The sequence below is a fragment of the Carassius auratus genome, chromosome 5 (genome assembly GCF_003368295.1).
Source record: "Carassius auratus strain Wakin chromosome 5, ASM336829v1, whole genome shotgun sequence".
Taxonomy (NCBI): domain Eukaryota; kingdom Metazoa; phylum Chordata; class Actinopteri; order Cypriniformes; family Cyprinidae; genus Carassius; species Carassius auratus.
Window position 1 is genome coordinate 7,844,966 of NC_039247.1, and position 20,893 is coordinate 7,865,858.

The 20,893-nt window shown below is 35.2% G+C and overlaps 1 protein-coding gene across 1 annotated transcript in view; it reads left to right on the forward strand.

Annotated features, from left to right (window-relative positions):
- Positions 1-20,893, forward strand: part of LOC113073229 (tenascin-like) — a 52,698-nt gene that overhangs the window by 17,871 nt on the left and 13,934 nt on the right. Inside the window, exons 4-11 of the mRNA XM_026246111.1 lie at positions 424-1,737; positions 2,643-2,906; positions 3,925-4,040; positions 5,602-5,755; positions 8,262-8,531; positions 8,615-8,800; positions 9,931-10,020; positions 11,577-11,840. Of these exons, the coding sequence (XP_026101896.1) occupies positions 424-1,737; positions 2,643-2,906; positions 3,925-4,040; positions 5,602-5,755; positions 8,262-8,531; positions 8,615-8,800; positions 9,931-10,020; positions 11,577-11,840 (2,658 nt within the window). The remainder of the gene's footprint in view (positions 1-423; positions 1,738-2,642; positions 2,907-3,924; positions 4,041-5,601; positions 5,756-8,261; positions 8,532-8,614; positions 8,801-9,930; positions 10,021-11,576; positions 11,841-20,893) is intronic.

Here is a 20,893-nt window from a genome sequence, read left to right on the forward strand (position 1 = left end):
GATATTTATTTATTAAATTTTTCGTCCTTCCATCCTTAGAGAAACATAGTTATTTATTGTGTTATTTATTCACTTATTCATTCATTCAAATTTAGAGACATAATTAAGAAATCATAAATAAAAGTGTTTCAGAAATAGTCTGAAAAATCAGAAATATAATTTATTTAAACGATGAATAAAAATAAGAAGTGCTTAAACTCGTTAACTGTATGTCTAATATTAATGTGACTTTACATTATGTAATCGTGTAGCACCTTGTACAGCTGGGAGGTCATGACCCTTTTAAAGTCTCATAATGTTTTCATCCCTCTTCATTGGCAAATGCAATTAATCTAGCTTTGTAACTGTGACTTTTCAATTATTTTAAATTGCACCTTTTCGGGAAAGAGCATGTTAAATTTCTTACATGTCCTGATTCTGTAGGTGATGTAGGAACAAAGCTCTACTGCAGCGGCCGTGGAAACTACAGCACGGAGGCCTGCGGCTGTATATGTGAGCCCGGATGGAAGGGCCCAAACTGCACCATTCCCGACTGTCCCAGAGATTGCAATGACCAGGGCCGCTGCATTAACGGAAAGTGTGAGTGTTTCGCTGGCTTCACGGGTGAGGACTGTAGCGAGGAGACCTGTCTGGTTGACTGCGGTGAGAACGGACGTTGCATCAATGGAGCATGTGTTTGCAATGAAGGCTTCTCTGGGGACGATTGCACGGAGTCGGATTGTCTCAACAACTGTTTGGGACGCGGCCGCTGCGTTGAAAGCGAGTGTGTTTGTGCCGAACCCTGGACTGGATTCGATTGCTCTGAGCTAATCTGTCCGCATGACTGCTACGACCGTGGACGATGTGACAATGGGACTTGTTATTGTGATAAAGGCTACACCGGAGAGGACTGCGGGGCACTCGCTTGTTCACACGACTGCTCGGGACGAGGTTTTTGTATTGACGGGCTCTGTGTGTGCGACGCCGGCTACTCCGGCGAGGATTGTTCAAGGTTGACCTGTCCAAATGACTGCAACCAAAGAGGGCGATGTTTCAACGGCGTGTGCATTTGTGAAACAGGTTATTTCGGAGAGGACTGCGGGAAGCTCTCCTGCCCGGATAGCTGCAATGGTAGAGGGCGCTGCATTGATGGTCGTTGCGAATGTGACGTCGGATTCAAAGGTCATGATTGTTCAGAGTTTAGCTGCCCCAATGATTGTAACAAACGAGGGCGCTGCGTTAACGGCCAGTGTGTTTGTGAAGAGGGATTTGGTGGCGAGGACTGCAGCGTCAAAACTTGCACGTCAGACTGCTATGGCCAAGGCCAGTGTGTGGATGGGAAATGCATTTGCTTTGCAAACTTTGCTGGCGAAGACTGCAGTGAATTGAGCTGCCCGAGCAACTGCCTGAACCGTGGACGTTGCATCACAGGGCAATGCGTTTGTGATGAAGGCTTCACCGGAGAGGACTGCCGTCAGAGGAAGTGTCCAAACGACTGCCTCAGCCGTGGACGATGCGTGGAGGGACAGTGCACATGCCAGGAGGGTTTTGAGGGCCTGGATTGCTCCGTTCCCACCTGTCCTGGAAACTGCAATAACCATGGGCGCTGTTTCAATGGGAAATGTGTGTGTGATGAGGGATTCGCTGGTGATGTCTGTGGAGAACGAAGCTGTCCGAAGGATTGCAATGGTGCGGGGCAATGTTTGGACGGCCGCTGTGTATGCGATGAAGGCTACATTGGAAAGGATTGCTCAGAAGGTAAGTGTCAAAAGCAGAGTCAATTAGATTCTATATACAAAACTATATAAACTATCGTTTATATACTTGTAACAATATACAAACTTCATAATCACGGGAAGAAGGAGGAGGGAACCGGCGGACATTTAAATCAAAACTTTAATGATAAAATAAACACAAAACAGCACGACAGCCCCTCACGGGCGACTGCCGCGCACAAACAAAAACCAAACACAAAATAAAACCCAGACCTGGTCCTCTCTCGTCCTTCACTGCCGTCGCTCCTCTTTTGTATCCTTCCGATCTTCTTTCATTTTAGTTAAAGTTTAAGTAATTGTATTGTTTGTTTTTTTTTGTTTGTTTGTTTGTTTTTTGTTTTTTAATTCTGGCATGACTTTATCATTTTTATCATTTTTTAAGTAATAGTTGTTATTTTCTCAGTTTTTAAAGTGCTTTTTTAACTTGTTGTGAAGTAAAATAGATGTTGATTGAAATAAAGTTTTTTTTTGTTTTGGATTTTCTGTTATTATTTATTTTATTTCAGGTAACATTATTTTTATTGATTTAGTTAACAATAAGTTAACTGCAAAGCTGTTATGCAGAATGTTTGCATACTTTTCTTTACAACTCAGTGTTGTTGAACATCAAAAGAGACAGATAAGCACCATAAATGCAGGACATATATAAGACTCAAAAATAACTTACTGATGATATACACTACCACTCAAAAAGCTTGAAATGTAATGAAATGAATGAAATTAATTCATTTATTCAGCAAAAGTGAGCAGCAAATCAGCCTATGAGAATGATTTCTGAAGATCATGTGACACTGAATACTGGAGGAATGATTTTCCTACTATTCGGCACAAAATATCATTCACTCTCTCAACATCTGAGATTTAAATTACTCTTAATATTTTTCCCAGTCTCACCACCGGAGGACCTGACCATTACAGATGTGACCACAGAGAAGGTCAACCTCTCCTGGAAGAAGGAGATGCTGGTGACAGAGTATTTGGTTACACACGTCCCAACGTTACCAGGCGGCCTGCAGTTGGACTTCCATGTGCCTGGAGATCGTACGTCTGCTACCGTCTCTGAGCTGGAGCCAGGAATCGAGTATCTCATCAGCGTTTATGCCATCCTCAACAACAAGAAGAGCATTCCTGTCAGCGCCAGAGTGTCCACATGTATGTTCACACGCCCTGATAAACAGTACACAAATGCAACCACTATAAAAAAACTGTGAAGCGTATATTTATATACATATGTGGAACTTATTTTTTTGTCTAACACGGGAGATGTGGTCTTTTGCAGTTGTGCCGTTCTCTAGCCAATAATACTGTTATTTGCATTACAAAAATCTAATTCTTAATGTGTTTTTTCAATAAAAAACAAAACAAAACTAAATACCTAAAACAAAATACATTCACCTGAGAGGCAAAATTGCATAAAATAAATAAAAAATTAAGAAAAAAATGTATCTCATATTTAGTTTTTGTTAGATCTTTCATGTTTCTCATGTATTTAAGGGAAACTCTTGTGAATCATGATAAGAAAATGGTCCAGTCATAATTCACTCTAAAATTAAAAGAGAAAAAAAAAATGTAAATTGAGGAATTAGCCATTTTTATTTTTTATTAAATTCATAATTTTGTATTCATTTTGTAATTTTATATATATATATATATATATATATATATATATATATATATATATATATATATATATATATATATATATATATATATATATATATATATATATATAATGACATTTCCCAACCAGTTCCCATCAATATAATATCAAAATAGTTTTCTTATATTGTTATTACTATGTTATTACTATGTTATTACTATGTAATTATACATTTTTAGATCATACATTACACATCATGATAGTATTGATTGTAGTTTTTATTTTCTGTACCATTAACACACCAAACAGGTTTCCTAAACACACCTTGCTCTCATCTGTAATTTAGCTTTTTCTTTTATTTAAAGTTTGCATATTATAGGATAATTTTAGAACAATCTTGCATGAGCTACTTCCATATGCAAAACTGTCCAAACAGCATTAGGAACTAATCCACCGAGCCACTACACATTTGCTCAAGTAGAGTTTGAATATTCAGCTACTGAATAGTGCTAATAAACTTGAATGAATATCATGATGTACTACTAAGAAACCAGTGCTCTTTTCCTTCAGATCTACCGCAGCCCGAGGGCCTGAAGTTTAAATCCATCAGTGATACGTCTGTGGAGGTTTCGTGGGACCAGCTGGACTTTCCATTTGACGCCTGGGAGCTCATCTTTCGTAACAAGGTTAGTTTCATGGGAGACGATGTTGAAGGCAGTAATCTAGGCAAGAAATTAGAGAATCCAGATGTATCTGTAGATACTGTTGCACATCACTAAAAGCCACAAAATACTATTTTGTTAATTTTTTAGAACGCAAATCTAACTTAAAGATCTTTAAATCTTCCAAAAATACGATTTTAAATCATTCATTTAGCCCTCAGACTGCATCAAACCAAAGAAATTGGGTGAGAAAATACACTATATTATATCCATAATGTACTATACAGGTGATGGTCATATAATTAGAATATCATCAAAAAGTTGATTTATTTCACTAATTCCATTCAAAAAGTGAAACTTGTATATTATATTCATTCATTACACACAGACTGATATATTTCAAATTTTTCTTTCTTTTCAATTTGATGTTTATAACTGACAACTAAGGAAAATCCCAAATTCAGTATCTCAGAAAATGCTTTTATTTCATAGTTTCTCTCTCATATTTAAAACAGAGCAATGGATAATTTCATCACTGTTCATAATGATATGAGGGGGCATTTTCTCCATTTGAGTCAGAGCTGCAGGCGGCCACGAGCTCATACACTCATTTAAGGAGCCATTAAAAAAGAACCATCCTTGAACCATAAAGTCTCCATTAAGACTCACTTTAATGGTCCTCCAGAAATCCCACATGTTTGAACTTATTGCTCACTATTAGTGCTGCTGTTGTTTCATGCCAGCAGCATTTAGGAAACTAATAACATTTAAATGCATGACACGTTTTCCCTGTCATATCATGACTCTTAAAAAGGGGTTATAAATATAGACACTGAGAAACTGTTACTGGAATTTTGTGACTTTTAGTACATGAATATTAGCTCTGAGTTCATCTAGATCAATGGTTTCCAACCTATTTGACTCCAAGGATTTTTTAAATATATATATATATTTTTTTTTAACTCGCAATTTCTTCTCAATGAAAGATTTCATAACTTGGCATTTAAAAAAAAAATCATTATAAGTGTGGCCATGGGATTTTATTTTATTTTATTTTATCAAAATTTTACGATTTTTCATAAAAATTATTGTTTATTTTTACTTATTTTTATTTCAGTCAAGTTTATTTATTTATTTGTTTATGATGATGCCTTTAGGTCAGTTTAATTAACTTTTAAAGTGTCTATTAGTTAGCTTTGAGGTAATCTTTTTTGATAGTAACAGTAATATTTTAGATATATTGATATATGAATATTTTATTAATTGGCATAATTACAAATATGTATACTCATTTTAAAAATGCCCATGGAGTTATACATTTTTAACAGTTTGTATGCCTTTTAATCTCTAAAAATCATGTTTTTAAAATTAGACTACCTCTTATATCCAGTTTGAATTAAAACAAGAAATATCTAGATTTATAGTTGTTTTGTCTTATTTTAAATCATCTTAAGTTTCCGAGGACCTCTGGTTGCAAACCACTGATCTATACAGTATATTCTCCTAAATATATTTCAGGTTTAACAAAAATAACTAAGGCTAAATCAAGTTAAATGCATGTCTTTTCCTGTCTCCCTAATAACAGAAAGAAGAAAACGGGAAGATTGTGAACAATCTGACACCTTCCCAGACCAACTTTGAGCAGCCGGGACTCGGCCCCGGACAGGAATATGAAGTCACTTTGTCCGTCATTAAGAACAACACCAGAGGACCCGAAACCAGCTCCACTGTAGTAACAAGTAATGCACCTTCTCTAAAGTAAACCTTCCCTCTTGCTAATTGTCTGTGTCATGAGATCATTTAAATGTCTCAGTAAATGTTGATGGATTAATCTACATCTGCTAAACGGCTCTAAAGCGTCGGAGGTTGACGGTGAAACCAGCTCAGCAGTAAAGAAGAATAGGAGCCATCATTAACCTTATGAAATACAGTATCCACCGTGGGCTGGCCAACAGGGCTTTAACATCCCAATTCAGTGCTTAACCGTGAGAAATTTAGACGATACCTGTGTCTGGCTTGACATTTATAGCCTTTGCACCAATGACATCCATGATAACAACCAATAAGGCATTTTTAGTTTCAAAAGGCCCTTGATTTCTGACCGTAGTGAGTGTTTTTCCCTATTTTACTGCCTGTAAATGTGCTCAGATTTCTAGATTTGGAAACCTCCCTCACAAGTGTGTGCTTCCTGGTGCATTAAATCTTATTTACTGCATGAAAGATTTTTGTAGACATTGACTGACTTTAAAAGACCTAATCAAGTTCAGAAGTGGTCTTTGCCAAGTCAAGCATCGCTGGGATTTTTGCTCAGACTGAGAGTTATTAATTTAAATAAACCCTTGACACTAAATATCAAACTCTATCATTTGCACATTCACAACACATGGCTTTCTTCTTTCTGTCGTTCTAGTGTACGTAGGAGTTTTCTAAATGAACGGCTATATGCCTAAAGTTAATCATCTGCATAAAACGCCCAAACAATCGTAATATCAGGGCTTTCTAAGGATTATTATAGGTGCTTAATTATTAATAATGGTTTGTATTATTTTCAGTGTTGAAAACTGTGCTGCTTCATATTTATGTAGAAACCATGATGCATGTGTTGTTCAGGGTTCTCTGGTGAATAAAAAAGTTCAAAAGAGCAGCATTTATTTGAAACAGAAATCTTTAGTCTCACTTTTGATCAGTTTAATGCATCCTTGCTGAATAAAAGTATTACCTAAACTTTTGAATGATAGTGTATCACAGTTTCCACAAAAATATTAAGCAGCAAGAAACATTTACATCATTGATAATAAGAAATTTGTCTTGAAGAGCAAATCTCAATATTAAGCCCGATTCGGATGGTAATTGTTTCTCATGTGGACGTCTGTAAAAATTAATTTACATATCACCTCAGTGATTAAACTCATGGATTACTCACATAATTGTCTGGTGTACATAAAATTAATTATATTTACAAAATGTATTCTTATTGTGTAAACTGCATTTAAAAATACCTATAATGTAAAATGTATTCTTATTATTCCAAACACATTTTATAAAATATAATCCTATTTATTATTTGATTATTTAAATCTCCTGTTTAAAAACATGCATTATACCCAATATAGTTATGTAGCTTGTATATTCATTTATAAAACACTTTTTAAAAACTGTATTGCATACCTGCTGCTGCCATAATAAAGACCCTATTCCTAATGTTTAAGTGCTTTTCTTCTCTTTCTGCTCCCAGTCGCTGTGAACAGTCATGAAGTCTTGTTCTTTTAAATACTTTCCAGCATTTCAGAAATAAATATGTATGCAAATTACACCGAAGTACAAAGTTACGTAACATTACCTTAGGGTGTTAAGTTACCTTACTTAAGCTCTAAAAGGAGTTGAATTTTGAATTGACTTCTTGTAAACTCTTAGATGTGGATTCTGGCGGCAATTAAATTACAACACGACCTCGGTGTTTGTCAAAAAACAGTTGGTAATTTGGCCAGGGATTTTTACGGGGGTGGTGAGAGAAAAACACTGACATCCTGGATTCGGAAAGCAATTAAATCACCGACTATTCCCTGTAAATGGTGAAAATCACTTACGTCCCCCTGAGAAACAATTACCATCCGAACAGCTCTTTAGAATGATGTGTGTGTGTGTGTGTGTGTGTGTGTGTATATATACACAAACACACACACACACACACACACACACACACACACACACACATATATATATATATATATATATATATATATATATATGACTTATCAGTTCATGAGAGTTTGTCCTTTAAAAGCTCGTTTTCTCTTGTGAGTTTTTTAATTATTTTCAACAATGATCAGATTTTAGTTTCAGACACTTTCACATGCAATAGATATACAGTATAACAGACGGCTTGTGCTCAGGTTCAGTTTCAGTTTGCAACTTAACTTGGCTTGCTTAAGGAAAAGAAAGCAGTAACTCATTTTTGCATCAGCCATTGCATCAACACAGATGGATGATATTGATTCCTTGAAGCTTTTTATCATTGCTTATGCATGCACTCGTATTGCAAGTGCTCTATTATTTTACATGGAGAAACCAAGAATAGAAAGCTCATACAGCATCATTTGACAAATAACAAGCTATTTTACCTTGGACCTCACCCTGTGTTGTCCCCTTCTATAACACTGCAACTACAGGACTCAAATGAAACGGGACATTATTTGAACTGACTGTGATCACAAGTATTATCATGTATCTGTCCTCTTGATGCAGGAATCGATTCTCCGGGGCAGATTGATGTTGGCGATGTGACAGACCGGTCTGCAGTGGTCTCCTGGTCCAGGCCCGTGGCTCAGGTGGACGGGTTCAGGGTGTCGTATGGGCCGAGCACTGACCCATTAGTCCATCGAGATGTCGACCTCCTGGCCACAGACACACAGTACAGCCTGGAAGACCTGGAACCAGACACTGAATACAGAGTGTCTCTCAGTTCAAAGAGGGGAGACGTGAGCAGCGAGCCCATCTTTGAGAGCTTCACCACGGGTACGAACGCTCTACAGGCTTCTCACAAAGATGAACTCAAAGCAGTGTTTTAATGAGGTGTGATGGTTTTCTGTGTGTCCCAGGTCTGGATGCCCCCACTGACCTCAGAGCTGTTAACCAGACTGACAACAGCATCACACTGGAATGGAAAAACAGCCGTTCATCCATCGACGGATACCGTATCAAGTACGGTCCGATCAAAGGAGGTGCTCATGGTGAAGACATGTTCCCTAAAAGAGCAGGAGACACAACATGGGCTACAATTACAGGTAAAGTGATGCTCCTGTAATGAGACATTTTTTAAGAATTTCAAGTTATTTGCTAGTTGCACTGCAAAAAATGATTTCTTCCTCAGTATTTTTGTTTTGTTTTCCAGTACAAATACCTAAACATTCTTAAATTAAGGTACATTTACTTGAAGCTAAATGACTTGAGACATCAAGTATTTTTTTCTAATAAATACAATTATGTGACTTTATGCTTGACAAAAAAAAAAAATAATAATCTGTCAGTGAGATCAGAAAAATATTCTTAATTCAAAAGGGGGGGGGGGGATCACATCGCTTCATCAAATACAGAATTTTTTACTGGACAAAAATATTTTTGCAATTGAAAACATATTTAGGTTTCAACCTTTATACACGAAAATATATTTCGAAATGTATTTCAGGGGCAAGAAATATAACGATCTTAATTTAGTTTTACATTTAATACATCAAAAATAATATATATTTTTTATATATATTGTAATACTGTATTTTTCAACATAGTAAAGTACAGTATGATCCTTTCTGATTTGGTATTTAATATGTATTTATTTTTATGTTCACATGTATTTTATGTAAACAAGTTCTTTTTCAAATGTGATTCTTGGACTGATATATGGAGGGCAAAATATATTTGCTTTTTAAAAATATATTTACATTGTGTATATATATATATATATATATTGTTTATCTTTTTTTAAGCACTTTTGTGATCTTTTCAGACTTTAATATCTTAAGTAATTTTCCTTCTCAGATAAATGAACCTTAATACTTTTCCGATATATGTAATGGAAAACAAGACACAAATACTAAATAAGAAAATAATTTTTAGCACTGTGTTGGTTGTGATTTAATTTAGACTGAAAATGCATGATATGAAAGTATCACCACAAAACAATATGTTAACATCAGACTACTGTAGTATGTCCCAATAAAAGGATAATTGCACATTTCTGTTGTCGTCAGAAATCCATGTAGCTCTGCATTATAGGTCCATTAGTGTAAACATGATAAAGGAGTAAATGTATTCACATAGAGATGTCATAATACAGAAATGTTCCCCTCATTCTCTGCTTGAAAATGCATCAGTTTAGTGTTTCATCTGCTGGATTAATGGATTTGGTGTGCCGTAGGCCTGAAGCCTGGAACGGAGTACGGTATTGGAGTCACAGCCATTCAGAACGAAAGAGAGAGTGAGCCAGCGACCACAAACACACTGACCGGTGAGACCAGCTCTCTTTATATCAGCTACAGACATCAGCGCGCAAAAGCTTGGGATTACTATGGTTTTTGTTTTGTTTTGTTTTGAATAAATTAAGAATTTTATTTAGCAAGGATGCATTAAATTGATTAAAGATGACAGGAAATGTATTTATAATATTACAAAAGATTTCAAAGAAATGTTGTTCTTTTGAATTTTCTATAAATACAACTGTTTTCATCATAATATCAGAAATGTTTCTTGAGCAGCAAATCAGAATATTAGAATTTATATTTACAAATTATATTTTACTGTATATTCAAATAGTAATACAATTTCACAATTATTGACTATATTTTTGATCAGTAAATGCATCCTTGGTGAAGACACTGCTATATATATATATATATAGGGGGCTGGGCAAGTTAACGCATTATTAACTCGTTAATGCATTGATTGATTAATGCTGATAATTAATATTGCGCATTAACGCAGTTTTTTATTATTATGAAAGTCCGTTGCTCACTGGCTCTCGATCAAATTATTTAGGCTAAGCATCAGCATTCACAAACCACTGTTATTTTTAATCAAAGAATGCGACGAGCTCATGATCACGACATCATAAATGGGAAATAGGAAGTTTCCGATAGCACATGAAGACAGCAGAGAAGCGCTTGCTCAGCACAGTGGAGTGCATTGTTTTGTCAACTTTGTGGTTTATTATTTTGAGTCCTATGGGATACGGTTACACACGGCCCTCTCACTATATATTGCATTACACATCTATCATTTCTGCAACTCAGAAATATTCACGTAATCATGCAACAGGGGAAGTCGTGGCCTAATGGTTAGAGGGTTGGACTCCCAATCGAAGGGTTGTGGGTTCTAGTCTCGGGCCGGACGGAATTGTGGGTGGGGGGAGTGCATGTTCAGTTCTCTCTCCACCTTCAATACCACGACTTAGGTGCCCTTGAGCAAGGCATCGAACCCCCAACTGCTCCCCGGGCGCCGCAGCATAAATGGCTGCCCACTGCTCCGGGTGTGTGCTCACAGTGTGTGTGTGTGTGTTCACTGCTCTGTGTGTGTGCATTTCGGATGGGTTAAATGCAGAGCACAAATTCTGAGTGTGGGTCACCATACTTGGCTGAATGTCACTTCACTTCACTTCACTTCACTTCAACAGGTATCAGAAGAAGCGATTAAGACGTTAACATGAACATAACTATTTTAAACCATTTAAAGAGAATTTACCCAGATATTTGAATTCTGTCCTCATTTATCCACTTTCTTGTCTTTCTAAACCACTGAGACTTTCCTCAATTTCTCATGTTCATTCTGCTCTTTTTTTGAAGTGAACACAGTGACCAAAAGTACCATGAAAACATCATCCAGGCTAACTTCTTTTATGGTGTTTTCTGACTCACATTCATTATATGAAGCACCACAAAAACGATCCTAAATCCTCCTAAAACAACATGAAAGTGAATAGATGATAACAGATTAGTCTGTATCTCTTCAGTCTTTTTCCTGGCATGAATGTGTCTTTAGTTCTGTCATTTCTAACCTCCACCCACACAGATCTGGATCGTCCACGAGACTTGGAAGTGCGAGACTCCACCGAAACCACCCTGGAATTGGTCTGGAAGAGGCCCAGGGCCAAGATCTCCACCTACAAGCTAGCGTTTGTCTCTGCCGACGGCCGACGAGAAGAAGTCGAGCTGCCTGCTACCACGACCGGCTACACCCTGAGCAGCTTGAGCCCTGGCGTGCACTACACCATCACCCTCGTGGCAGAACGCGGACGGAGGAGAAGTGCTCCTGTCACCGTCACCGCATCCACAGGTGAGCGATTCCTATTGAAACAGTGGATTTTGTTTGCTGGAGTCTTACATGATAATGTCATTGTTCTGTTTTCAGGTGTGAACAACAAAGACTGTGTCGTGAAAATGATCATGACTAACTTTTATATGCATTTTTCCCAAATATTTATTCAAAATAATCAGTTTTGGATCTGAAACATACTCTATGCAAGAACGTGAATACAAACCCTTCTAGCTGCGTTTAATTTGCATGGCGTTATATTCGTAAATGTGCCAGAATGCACTGCAGTTCATATTGCACTGTAATGCATGAATGAATTGCACATTATAAAAAAATAAATAATAATAATAATTTGTCAGTTTTCTATAACTGGTGAGCAAATTGTCTTAAGTCGGCATGTTTTTCCATCTTATTTTTAATGTAAGAGTGCAAGGCTTTCAGGGTTTCAGCTACTTCCAGTTACTTTAGCTGTGCAGAAAACAGTCCATTCACTGGACAAATGCTTATAGCATTGAAAAATAAGGTTGATAAAATTATAAAACACAAGGAAACTTTATTATCTTTGCCAGTACAATGCAACAGTGCATGAATGAAAATGTACTCCCATCCTATCCCAAATGTAGATGAGCCTAAGCATTACATCTCTTGCTCACTAATGGATCCTCAGCAGTGAATGGGTGCCGTCAGAATGAGAGTCCAAACAGCTGATAAAAACATCCCAATCCACACCAGTCCAGTCCATCATGTATTGTGAAGCGTAAGCAGCATGTTTATAATAAACAGATGCATCGTTAAGACATTTATAACTTCAAACCAATGTTTCTAACAAAAAAAAATGAGTCCTCTAGCATTGATTTATCCCAAATGGTTTGGGTTACTTGCGGATTATTATGATGTTTTTGTCAGCTGTTTGGACTCTCATTCTGACGGCACCCATTCACTGCAGAGGATCCATTGGTGAGCAAGTGATGCAATGCTACATTTCTCCAAATCTCTTCTGATGAACAAATACTCATCTACATCTTTTGGGTGAACTATCAGTAGATTCTGCAGATCTGCATACAGTACTTGTAGTGCATTGGCCAAGTATTTACGTCTGCCTTTGTGTACTTCAGTAAAGTATGTTTCTGGTCTTAATTTATGACACTGTGTCCAAACCAGCTGCAACACCATAAAACCAACAAAAAAAAGAGTTTCTGGAAAGCCTCGCCCACAATGCAATCTCATTGGTCAAATTTGACAAAATTGCATATTAAAAATCAGATATGTTCCAATTAATGGTGTGGATTTACACTTTTAGGAAACGTATTTTGTTGCACCTGGTAAAGGAACACTGTGAGGAATTTTGCTGATAAGCCAAGCAAGGGACATCATGCCATGTCATCTGTTGTTCCCAAGTGTCCTGTGTTTTTGTCTTTTTTTTTGTAGCATCTTTCACCTTTTATCTAGCGAACACATTTCCTGAGCTCGGTTCAGCCAAAGTTACTGACGACAATGTCATTAGCTTTGTGTCTCTCAAAAACTCAGAGATCCCGTTCTCTGGGAGCGGATACGAGGATCCCACTGGCACCTTGACCGTGTCTAATGCCACATCTGAAGGATTTGATCTTGCATGGGAGTCACATAAACACAGTGGCTATGATAGTTACACTGTAGAACTTAAAGATTCCTCAGGGAAGTGGAAGGAGGAGGTTCATCTCCACGGGCAGGTGAATGACACTAGAATCCGTGGCCTAAAAGATTCCACAGAGTACCAAGTAAGGCTTTATGGAATATCCAATAACCAAAGATTTACAGTACTTGAAGCAGTTGCAGTTACAGGTATAAATTGTTTTTGGGTTTCAAATCATCTGTTTGATTTAATGTCATTGCAACTTAATTTTTTTTAAAACATTTTTATTTCATAGGTTAAAGTAAGAAATGACACACATTTTGCATGACATGAGATGTGCAACTGCTCCCATATGTCATATGGTAGAGCACAAACATGCATGATAACACATAAGTGTATGAATGTGTATTTAGGCTGGGTGATTATAAGTATAGATATATCTGACTTTTTATGCAATTCAGTATTTATCTGGATTTTTTCAGTTAGAGGAACCGTCGTTTTAACAATAATTTTTCAAGTAATCTTTTTTAACGGTCATTTAATGCAAGATATGCAAGTCAAAATATTTCAAGAAATTTTATTAAAAAAAACAATTTCAAGAAATTTTATTAAAAAAAAAAAAAAAAAAATATATATATATATATATATATATATATATATATATATTATTCAGTAATTTAATTTAAAATAATTTATATTGAAATAATATTTATTTATATATATATATATATATATATATATATATATATATATATATATATATATATATATATATGTATGTATGTATATGTACATTTAAACAAATACATTAACACATAAAAATGACAAATACATGTAATGCAGCAACTTCCATGAATTCGACTCTATTGCTGTTTTTGCTACTGAGATATTTTATGGTTTTTATTTAATTTTTACAATATACTGTACATTTTGTTCAATTCACCTGAAGAATCATGAAAAATATATTGTGCATATTCAGTATTCATCATCCCTTTTCTGTATATGGCTACTTATTGGCTCAGAAAAGAAGATCCACAATATTTTTACAGGATACATTTTTTATTTTGCTTGATTTTATAATATTTATTATTTTACTTTTTTTTTTTATTATTATTGCAAATGTTGTGATAATTCAGTATATCACCCAGCCCTACTGTGCATATGGCTACTCATTGGCTCAGACAAGGAAATCAACAAAGGTTTTTGCAGTGGAAATTATTAACCTCATAACAAACTAAACTGTGTGGTGAAAATGCCTGAAAAGCCGATCAGAACAGAATACTGTTTGTGGTTTGTTAAATCTCTGGGAATCGTCTTCATGCATGTCCTTTCCTCAGAACATCTTGAGGTCTGCATGGATTATCCATCAACCTGAAGCGTCCCTTGTACTTCCACTCTAGTGGACTTCTTGGAAACTTCAGCAATTAATGGCTCATGGTCATTAATGTCAGATGTTTTCAGATACATGCATGTAGACTGAAATGTTTCAAGAAGAATGGTAACGTCATATGCATGTGAATTGACTTTTATTGCATGCATTGTAACTCAAACCCCAGTTTACATTGAGAAACTGAGGGGTGAATTTACTAAGAAATTATCTGTAGCATTATTTCTGTAAATACTCACGTCACAGTGCTATTTCTATGCATTTTGAATATGTCTTAAAATCATAAAATATGCACAATGCATAAAATATTTGTGGTCCTGAAATTGGCTTAGTTTTTTTTTCTTTGGATTTTGACGGGCAATAGGACATATGCCAGTGTTATTTTAATATCTGTTAGAGACTATAAGCCTGGGTTTTATTTTATATTTCGAGTTAGTTTTTACTGTTGAATGTGTTTGTCATTTTTATTATTATTTATATATATATATATATATATATATACTGTACGTCAAGAATACTGTACCGTCGTATATATATATATATATATATATATATATATATTAAATGAAATTAAATGTAATGAAATGTATTCATGCATGACTTACAGTGCATTCAGGCTATCAATTTTTACCTATTTTATATATTCTATATATACTGTATATAATTTTAGTAATAATCCTGACAGACATGATGAAATACAATCCTGCAGTTGATGTTTTGTCAATTAGGCCCTCGAGGTACTTAAGTCAAAATATTATTAACCATCATAATATTTAAAAAGGATTAAAAAATGCACTTAATTTCAATAATTTAAGAGAAATTAATTTGCAGGTATTTACTGTGCAAAGCAAGAGATTAATAGTAGATTAAATTGTATATATTCGTATTCTAATTGTGCATTTTTTTACTTCTTGTTTTTACAGGTAAAGCATCCCAAATTCTGTCTTATCTTTAATCTCTGACTTTAATCCGACTGAATGTACTTTCCTCTATAGCACCAAAGTCTACCTCTCCTGATGTTGTTGCAATGACCTTCAAAAGTGTTTCAACAACGCTACCAAGCCTCGATAAGGAGGTTCAGCCATCAGTCTCTACCTCCACTCTTTTAACAGAGGATTTTAAAACTGAAGCCTCAGGTTATGAATTCGAGGGCCCAAATCAAGGGTCCCTGGGTGACCTAAATGTCACTGATGTGAGCAGGAATAGTTTGATGCTGTTTTGGTCGGCTCCTGAAGGAGCCTTCGATAGCTTCATCGTTGAGTTAAACTCAACATCAAATAAATCCAAAGACAAAGTCATTGAAATGTCTGGAGAAGCCAGGCTGGTCCATGTAGATGGACTGAACCCTGAAACGCTTTATGAGATTACTTTATTTGGGATGAAGGAGGGCGAGAAATCCAAACCAGTCAATGTTCACATCAAGTGAACAGGTACATGGACATGAGATTCAGAAACCTCAGTCATCTGTCATCCACCATAACTACAACATTCATAATACTACAGAATATCATACATTTGTTCATTCATTTAAAGTAATTCTTAAAATGTAAAAGTTAGCCCATCATCTTGAGATCAATTCTGCAGTCGCAATACGGTTTGTGGGAAAATTGTGTTTTTACACTACAGAGTTTAATGCAAACCCAAGACCTTTTGACATCAAAGTTTGGTTTATTTGGTTAGTTTAAAAGATTTTTGGGTCAACACCAAGAAACCACACCTAGTTTGCTTGAACAATGGCTGTGGGCTTTGGTTTATGTAGACTTCCATGACTATAATGAAAGCAGTCCAGTGTAATTAAAACGTTTTTGTTAATTCTAGCTTGTCAGCTGTTGCATGTAAGCATAATTTTGTGCATGTTGAGTATTTAGTTTACACACTACAGTTCAAATTTATATGAATATATGCACTCACCAGCCAGTTTATTAGTTACCTGTTTAATTGTTTGGTAATACAAATTGCTAATCAGCCAATCACATGACAGCAACTCATTGCATTTAGGCATTTAGACGTGGAGAAGACAAATTTCTGTAGTTCAAACTGAGTGGGCAATGGGGAAGAAAGGGTGAAGAGTGACTGAATAAGTGGAATGGTTGCTGTTGCCAGATGGGCTGGTCTTTCAAAAACTGCTGATCTACTGGGATTTTCACACACGGCCATCTCTAGGGTTTACTTGGGCAGTTGGATGAAAATTCCTTGTTGATGTCAGAGGTCAGAGGAGCATGGGCAGACTGGTTTGAGATAATAGAAAGGCAACATTAACTCAAATAACCAGTCGTTACAATCAAGGGATGAAGAATAACATCTCTGAACGCACGCTTCGAACCCTGAAACAGATGAGGTACAGCAGCAGAAGACCACACCAGGTGCAGCTCCTTTCAGCTAAGAACAGAACAGGAAACTGAGGCTAACACTACAGGCTCACCAAAATTGTACAAAAACAGATTGGAAAAACATTGCTTGGTCTGATGAGTCTCGATTTCTGCTGCGACATTCAGATGGTAGAGTCAGAGTTTGGTGTAAAGAACATGAAAGCATGGATCCATCCTGCCTTGTCTCAATGTTTCAGGCTGCTGGTGATGGTATATTGCTGTGTGGGATATGTCTTGGCACAATTTGGGCCGCTTAGTACCAACTGAGCATCGTTTAAATGCCACGGCCTACCTGAGTATTGTTGCTGACCATGTCCATCTCTTTATGACTACAGTGTACCTTTCTTCTGATGGCTAGTTCCAGCAGGATAATGCGCCATGTCACAAAGCTCAAATCATCTCAGACTGGTTTCTTGAACATGACAATAAGACAAATCTGCAGCAACTTTGTGATGCTATCATGTCAATATGGACCAAAATATCTGAGGAACGATTCCAACACTTTGTTGAATCTAAGCCACAAAGAATTAAGGCAGTTCTGAAGGCAAAGGGGGGTCCATCCCAGCACTAGCAAGGTGTACCTAATAAAGTGGCCAGTGACTATATATATATATATATATATATATATATATATATATATATATATATATATATATATATATATATATATATATATATATATAGCAAAGAAAGACTCAAAAACATTGGTTAAATCTTACCGAACTGTACTGTACTTAAACATCAAATATCATTCAAAATTTGCTTCTCCGATCAAGCTCATATTCACATAAAATTGTAACTATTACGCAAGATGTAATCTCAGTACCTATAATGCCATAAAAACTAGCAGAATTGTTTCATGAGAAACCTCCACTTTAATGTTTTATTTGATCACTCTGACCATTGTTTCTCAATGTTAATGAACACAATCTCTCTGTGCCTCATGTCTTTATCCATATCATTTCATTACATCTATTAACTGTTTCTTCTGTATCTGTCAACATGCTAAGCTAGTGGCACTTACAAGTTCAGCTCATTTTATTATGCAAATGTAATTCATTTCAGTGACAATAACTCTCAAAATGTCTGATTTCTTTGTCCGTCAGAGGAGCAGAGACCGCAGATTGGCAGTCTGAGTGTGTCTGATGTATCTTGGGATAGCTTCAATGTGTCCTGGACCATTGAGGATGGCTTTGTCTTTGAGAGTTTTGTGATTGAAGTGGCAAATTCAGCAGGTCCAGAAAGACAGAACCTTTCAGTATTTGGCGATGCACATAGTTTGTGGATGTCTGGGCTCAGTCCTGACACATCCTATATAATTACGTTATACGGAGTGCATCAAGGCTCGATCCTGGGGTCGATCTACACTCAAACAGCTACAGGTACCCATGCTTACCTGGATGTCCTTGCTGAAAAAGAAGTGTACTTTAGCAGACCTTTAAAAACAGTGCTTATTATGGAAATAATATTCTTAAGATTTAATGTTTTCGGAGCCCTAATTGCATTTACAATTAAATGAAAATATATTCAATTAGTTGAACTTAAGAGTGCTTTTTTAACATTTGACACACTGAAGTGTACATTTATTATTAATATTTCATGTGATATATTAATATTTCAGAATATACATCAGTATTAACAATATATTTTGTATTGTTTTACATATTAAATATACTCTTACACATATTCTATGTATATTTCATTAATTTAATACTTCATACAAACACACACACACACACACATATACACTCTAAAAAATGCTGGGTTGTTTCAACCCAACTTTGGGTCAAATATGGACTGACCCAACGGTTGCGTTAAATTTGTACATTATATTTTTAACCCAAAAGTTGGGTTAGTCCTAATTTGACCCAAAATTGGATTGAAATAACCCAGCATATATATATATATATATATATATATATATATATATATATATATATATAATATATATATATATATATATATATATATATATATATATATATATATATATATATATATATATATATATATATGCTTTGAAGTTTTGAAACACAATTCAGCACACTTCTTTTTCCCAAGGGCTGGGACATCTTTAATCTATTACGCCTTTTTCTCTCTTTTGGACATTTGTATTTCTAGTTGGGAGATGTGGTGTCAAGCGGGTGTTTCTGCTTTAACATTTCATTTTATTTTTTTGTGAAACCTAAACGTCTTTGTTGCATGGGGCCATTGTGAATGATGAGCAAGCACTTAATGCTGTCCATTATAATTAGTTGATTGTTAAATTACTTCTTTTAAGGTAAACTGATTGTCACCTCTACTGTTCCAGCCACTGTGTCGGTCTTGCCTCACAATTGATTGCGCTGGGGCACAGAAAATTCTGTGTTTCCATTCAATTCCTTCCACTGAAATCAAAGCTTTGTGTTCAACAGTGTCAACCATTACACTATCATCCATTTTATCCATCTGCCCACATGCATGCCACTAGTACCCATTTCACACATTTACCACATTGTGGTGAGTTTTGATGAGCTGCAGTGATTGCAACATATTTCATCCTCTTAATTTCATTCACTTTATCTCATACCCTACTTGCATAATTTCACACACTTTTTGAATTGATATAGAAGCAATGTGCACTGAATAAGTAAGGTCAATATTTATCTATTTTTATTTATTTTATTTTTTTGAGGACTTTCTATGTCAGCGGTTCCAAAATTTGTTTTGTCAGTCAAACCTCTTACTAAATATATTTTATAAAAGTTCACATTTCAACAATTTAGCCTCACATTTGCTTGTTCTCGGGACTCTGATGCTGTATATATTTTAAATAATTTCATTTAATTCAGTCAAAAAAAAAAATTTGTTTTAATGTAAGATTAATGGAAGATTTTTTAATGTAAAAACCTTATTTAAAAATATTCAGCTATTATTAGCTGTTTTTTTTATTAGAAGTAGAAGTAATTAGAAAATGTAAAAAACAAAACAAAAACATATTAATTGGCTTTTAATTCTCTGTTGATAGCTATTTTTTATATTAAAACATTATAAATTGTTGTAATTATCAATGTTTGGTGTAATAAAAGTAACGATATAATTTAGCGAACAATATAAAAAAAAAAAAAAATGCAATAAATTAATATTTTTAATAATAGATCAAATAATAACTTACAATTAGTTATAGTAATTAAATGTAATAATTATTTTAAAATGTACTTAAATATTCAGACACTGCTGTCTGGGCATCACCAAGCATCATACTGCACTGAGCAAAGAGCATAACTCTATGGTTTTGTTTGAAAGGCAATAATAAAAACTAGGCATCTTGATGCATCTTTTGTGTGAATTGCTTCTTATGCACTAACACAATATTCTTGTCAACCTGTTTTGACACTACAATGAACAAAAACAACAAAATAGCCTTTATTCAATTTGTGTTTTCCAATCTTTTTAAAAATTTGTTCTGCTTTTTTTGTTTTCATAGTGAGGTCTATTTGCAGCCAATTCTCTATATACAGAAAATTTGATGATTTCTGTGTTACTATACTGAGTATTTCTTTAATATTAAACTAATTACAATTAATTGCCTTATTTATTTTTTATTATATTTATTACAAACATTATCATCATGAAACCTAATTTACATGAAAAAGCACATTATGCATGCATGCATGCAAAAATAAACATGCATTGTGCATGCTCCAGCTGTGGGCTGTGGAAAACA